This window comes from Amphiura filiformis, unplaced genomic scaffold (assembly GCF_039555335.1).
Source record: "Amphiura filiformis unplaced genomic scaffold, Afil_fr2py scaffold_537, whole genome shotgun sequence".
Lineage (NCBI taxonomy): Eukaryota > Metazoa > Echinodermata > Ophiuroidea > Amphilepidida > Amphiuridae > Amphiura > Amphiura filiformis.
In genome coordinates, this window is record NW_027306001.1 from 4,459 (window position 1) to 10,129 (window position 5,671).

At 39.8% G+C, this 5,671-nt stretch overlaps 1 protein-coding gene across 1 annotated transcript; it reads right to left on the reverse strand.

Moving 5' to 3' along the window:
• Positions 1 to 427: 427 nt before the first annotated feature.
• Positions 428 to 847, reverse strand: LOC140145663 (uncharacterized). The gene has a single exon (XM_072167349.1). It carries the CDS (start codon positions 845 to 847, stop codon positions 428 to 430), a length of 420 nt encoding a protein of 139 aa, XP_072023450.1.
• Between the last annotated feature and the right edge of the window lie 4,824 nt (positions 848 to 5,671).

A 5,671-nucleotide genomic window follows, 5' to 3' on the forward strand; every position in this document is an offset into this window, starting at 1 on the left:
TGAATCCTCTTGATCCCACCTCCACTGGGAAGTATTTCAGTTCGCATCCTGCTGCTTGTTCTTCCTGGATTAGATCTTCATACTTCATTTTCTTTCTGAGGTTGGTCTGTGCTAAGTCTCTTCAGCAGGTACTGTGAGTTCAATTATGATGCTTTGCTTGTCTGATGGTGAGTAGACAGTTATGTCTGGCCTTTTCGATGTTGTCACTATCTCTGGAGGGAACATAGCTGGGCATTATTTTGTTCTCATCACACACTACTTGCCAGTCCTCACAGCTTTGGATAATGTTGTCTTATTGGGTTCTGTGCCATGCTACATTTCTGTACTTCGTTTGGAATGAAATGCCGGTGACATTCTGTTGATCTCCTTCTCCTACTGTCCCCCATCTAGCTTTCAAAACAGCAGGAACTAGTTGGTGGACTATCTCTTAGAGTACCATGTCATGTCTCCAGTTGTAACGGCCGCCTGTTCTAAGAGAGTACTGGCAGCAGTTGAATATGTGCAGCATTGTGCAGCAGGCGTAGACACAGGGAGTACACTGACCTAGTGGGTGTTTGTTCCAAGTCTTCAATTTGGCAGGTGAGGGTAGTGTGTCTTGGATTGAGTTAAGGTAAAATTTCAGCATCTCAGGTGACCAGGAGTAGAGGAGACTATTCCATCTTGTGTCCATGTGCATGGCTGTTTCCCATCCGAGGAAGCGACCTTGTTTTGCCATTCCATATAAGGAGACAAGTAGGTGCTCTTCTGAGACATCTTTGGTAATGGATGATAGCGTGCTCCTATCTGCTCTTGGCGTTTCTGACCCTTGATGAAGACCAGGCCCTGGCGACCATGTTGCCCTCTGCATAGCTCGTTGATAAAAAGATGTCTTTCATTCAGCTCTTTCACACCATTCCACTGTTTCTTTCCTCTGTCTCTGCTCTATGTGACCATAGATGAACTGTGTCTCCTCGTCCACAGAGTATTTCTCATGATGTGGTACTTCACCAAAAGCATACATTTTGAAATGCGTTATTAAAGCTTTCAGTTGGACGTCCTTGTTATCTCTCTTTTTCTGTAGAGAATAGAGGGGGTTGGCGCATTTCAGCAGGCCTGCCCATCTCTTGGTGGCGATGTAGTCACAGCTTGAAGATTTTGGGCGAATGACACTGGGAAGCAGTAGATGATGAATTCCCAAGATATCCTGCTCACAATATGGTTTCATATATCCACATCTTAGTGATACCTGACGTTGAAATCACGTTGAAATTTCGACGTCAAAATCACGTTGAAATCACGTTGTATTTGCAAATGGATTTCAACCTGATGGACTTCAGCCTGATTCAACCTGATTTCAACTTAGAGGTTAGTTGAAATCAGGTTGAAATTTCAACGTTGTATCAACGTCGAAATTTCAACCTGATTTCAACTAACCTCTAGAGATTGAAATCAGGTTAGGTTAAAGCTTCGACGTTGTATCAACGTTGATTCAACGTCGAAATCCTAACCCGTGCCCACTGGGATAGGGTATTAAATAAAAGGCACTAAATTTAATGCCCACGTAACCCATGGGCGCCGCCATACCAAGACCACCAAGTGATCAGTAGATGTGCTACAATGATAAGAGATTTTAGGAATTTTTCAGACAAATACCACAAAATTGCTTAAAATTTAATAGGCAAAATAATTAGTTAGGGGAAAAAGTTCACTTTGGTGACCACTCTCTGGCTAGTAAGGTTTGACGATTGATTCGACTTCTATGGACCATTTAGAAAAAAAATAGCCACTTCATGTCCCTCGCGAAAATCCCGGCATTTTTTCGCTAGAGGCCAAAATCAATAATGGCCGCCACCACCATTTTGAAAATTTAAGTTTTTGAACCAGAGCACCTATAATCATGCACAAAGACACTTTTTCGGATATGTCGAGTACAAGGATTCCGATTCTGACATTAGTTTGACATTACGGCATCATTTTCACCCAGAAATCCAAGATGGTGGCCGGCACCATCTTGAAAAATTTCAATTTTGAACAAGAGGACCTTAAATCGTGTACAAAGACACTTTTTTGGATAAGTCGACCACAAGGATTTCAAATTTGACATTACTTTGACATTACGAACTCATATTTACCCAGAAATCCAAGCTGGTGGCCGCCGGCATATCTTGAAAAAATAAGTTTTGAACCAGATTACCTAAAATCGTGTACAAAGACACTTTTTCCGGTAAGTCGACCCCAAGAAATCCGAATCTGACATTAATTTGACGTTACAAAATAATTTTGCCCAAAATCCAAGATGGCCCCCATTTGGTAGAGCGTAAATGTGATTTTTGTATGCGAGCAGAAGCATAAATGTGTCATTTCCGCCTTATCTGGGGTTCATGTGTCCCTTATATGGGGTTTAAACTGCCTTATCTTGGGTTTACATCCCTTATCTAGGGATAAGACGCCCTACCTGTGGTTTAGACGGCCTTATCCTGGGTTTACGTTCTGCTTACCAGTGGCTAAGATGCCTTAACCTTAGCATATCGCGGTATAAACCCAGATGAGGCATCTAAACCCCCAGATAATGCGCCGTAACCCCAGATAATAGACGTAGACCGTCGATAAAGCAGTCCAACCCCAAATAAGGCGCTTTAACCCTAAATGAGGAACATAAACCTAAGATAAGGCATCTAAACCCCACATAAGGTGCCCAAACTCTAGATACGGGTCGTTAACCCCAGATAAGGGTCGTAAACCTCAGATAAGACATCTAAACCCAAGATAAGGCGCCTTGACCCCAGATAAGAGACGTAAACTCAGATATGACCGTTTACACCCCCGATAAGGCGCCATCACCTCAGATAAGGGACGTACACCTCAGATAAACCAGTCCCAACCCCAAATAAGGAACATAAACCTAATATAAGAGAAGTAAACCCCAGACGACGCTTTATCTGGGGTTTAGACTGCTATATCTGAGTTTAAGTCTCTTATCTGGGTTAAGGCACTTCTTATCTTGGGTTTAGATGCCTTATCTGGAGGTTTACGACCTTTTTATCTGGGGTTAACAACCCTTATCTAGAGTTAAGGCACCTATGTGGGGTTTAGATGCCTTTTCTGGGGTTTATATGTTCCTTATTTAGGGTTAAGGCGCCTTATTTGGGGTTTAGACTGCTTTATCTGGGGTCTACGTCGCTTATCTGGGGTTACGGCGCATCATCTGGGGTTTATATGCCTTATCTGGGTTTAGACTGCGATATGCAAAGGTTAAGGCATCTTAGCCACAGGTAAGGAACGGAAACCCAGGATAAGGCCGTCTAAACCACAGATATGGCGCCTTATCCCTAGATAAGGATGTAAAGCCCAAGATAAGGCAGTTGAAACCCCAAATAAGAAACATGAACCCCAGATAAGGCGAAAACACACTTCTGTTTCTGCTCTCAAAAAATCACATTTACAGCTCTCACCAAATGGGGCCATCTTGGATTTCTGGGCAAAAGTATTTTGTAACGATCAAATTAATGTCAGATTCGGTTTCTTTGGGGGTCGACTTACCAGGAAAAAGTGTCTTTTGTACACGATTTTAGGTAATCTGGTTCAAAACTTATTTTTTTCAAGATGGCGCCGGCGCACAGTGGGCCAGGGCGGAATCAAAGTGTGCCAAAATTAAAATTTGGTGAATGTGTAATTTCCAAACTTTTTCAGTTGTTTGAGAAAGAAAACATTCTGAAGTATATTATTTGGCCCATAATATATGTTTCGATGGATTTCATAAGTGTCGTTTAGTCATGAATTTGACCCAAAAGTGTCAAATTTTCTCTTAAAATGGTAAAAGTGTAAATTTTGAGAACAACTAATGTAACGTTAGTAAATGAGAAACTGTTGTCTTGCCATTGTGCATATGTCATACCTAGTAGTAGTCAAATCAGATCATTAAAGCCAAAATATAAATAATTGTATTAATCAGGAGTAATGAGGGGCTAATTTGGTGAAATACGGTAAAATATGCATTTTGGGAAAAAATAGAAATTTAGTTTGGATTCCTGTCGATTCATGGAAAAAAAATAATGTTATCATTTGTAGACAAGTCTTAGAACTATGTTGATGGCAATGTTTTTTTGCATATATTTGCCAGCCTGCATTCCAGGGTCCATACAATGTACCCTATTTGCTCACATTTCAGCTGATTTTGATGGATCAGTACGGCGTACGGGTTTATCATGTCATGTGCATGGCGCCCTCATATTGCTTAAATACCCTTGGGATTTTGCGGTTTTCACTACAACTCTACAAGAAATAGCATATATAAGGTCTCAATATTTTTAAAAACATCATTGTTCGAGATAAAACAAAATCATGGAATCTTTATCAAAAACGTTTTTATGCTGCTTATACAGCAGGCTCACTTTCAGATATAAATTTATCATAAATATTTCCATGTTTGTATGGATGCTTTTGCACATTCATCCCTTAAATTGAACTGCCAGATAACATAGCTTAACATTTTTGAAAGGTATTAAAGACACTGTAGACACTATGTGGATTATTTTTACACTCAAAATAAAGACTTCGAAAGCTTAACCGGAAGCTGACATTTGATGAAGAACTCCAATGCAGCAGCTGAACTTTCAGCTGCAGAGAGTTCGTAACACTATACTTTCATTCTGAAGGAACTTCATCAGCACCAACACCTCCCTAGAAGAGCCGAGACGTCCATCGAATATGTAGGAGGCACTGTCGATCGTTCAAAGAAAAGAAAGCACATGATCTTTTTAGAAGAAAAAGAGCCTGATATACGCAACATCACAAGGCATATGCTAACTATACATTTGGATTAGTTTTTGGATTAGTTTTGTGACGTTTTAATCATGATAATGGTATATATCATAAAACAATTTCATGAAAGTAGCTCAGTTTCACAGTTCATATGAAAAACCCTAAGCTCTGTGCTGAAATTAAGGACATGTGATAAAGTTGTGGGTCGTTTTGGTCGGAAAATAATTGTTTTTAAAATTATGGATATCGGGGGAATTAGGAGTAGGTCTATTCTAACCTTTCTAGCCTTTTGATTGAAACGTGCATTCATATATTACATGCACATTCTATTCTGCTTTGAACATTCATATAAATTATAGAATTTATGCATGAAAGAAACTCAAGACATAACGGCTCGTTATTTTAATGACGTCATATGCCTTGGAAAATGGCTCTATTGGATTCCGCAGTCCTTAAAACCCCCGATTTGAAAGTTTTTATAATAATTCTTACACAGGCATTTGAATTATGGCGGGAGGAATAATTGACCAATCATATATCAGCATATTAATGACGTCATTCGCTTTCCAAAATGTCATCATTGAATTTTGCTCCCCTTGGAACCCCTATTTTGCTTTTTCAATTAAAATTTTAACATATATCATCTGAAATACTGTTGTAAAATAACCGACCAATCACCGTTCAGCATTTTGATGACGTCATACATTTCTAAAATGCTTCCATTGAATTCTGCAGCCTCGAAAACCCCTAATATAGTCATTTTACCATGTTTGTATGCGTTTGATTGTCCGTTTATAATTTTGGCACACTTTGAGGCGATTCTGGCCCACTGTGCGGCGGCCACCATCTTGGATTTCTGGGTAAATATGAGTTCGTAATGTCAAAGTAATGTCAAATTTGAAATCCTTGTGGTCGACTTATCCAAAAAGTG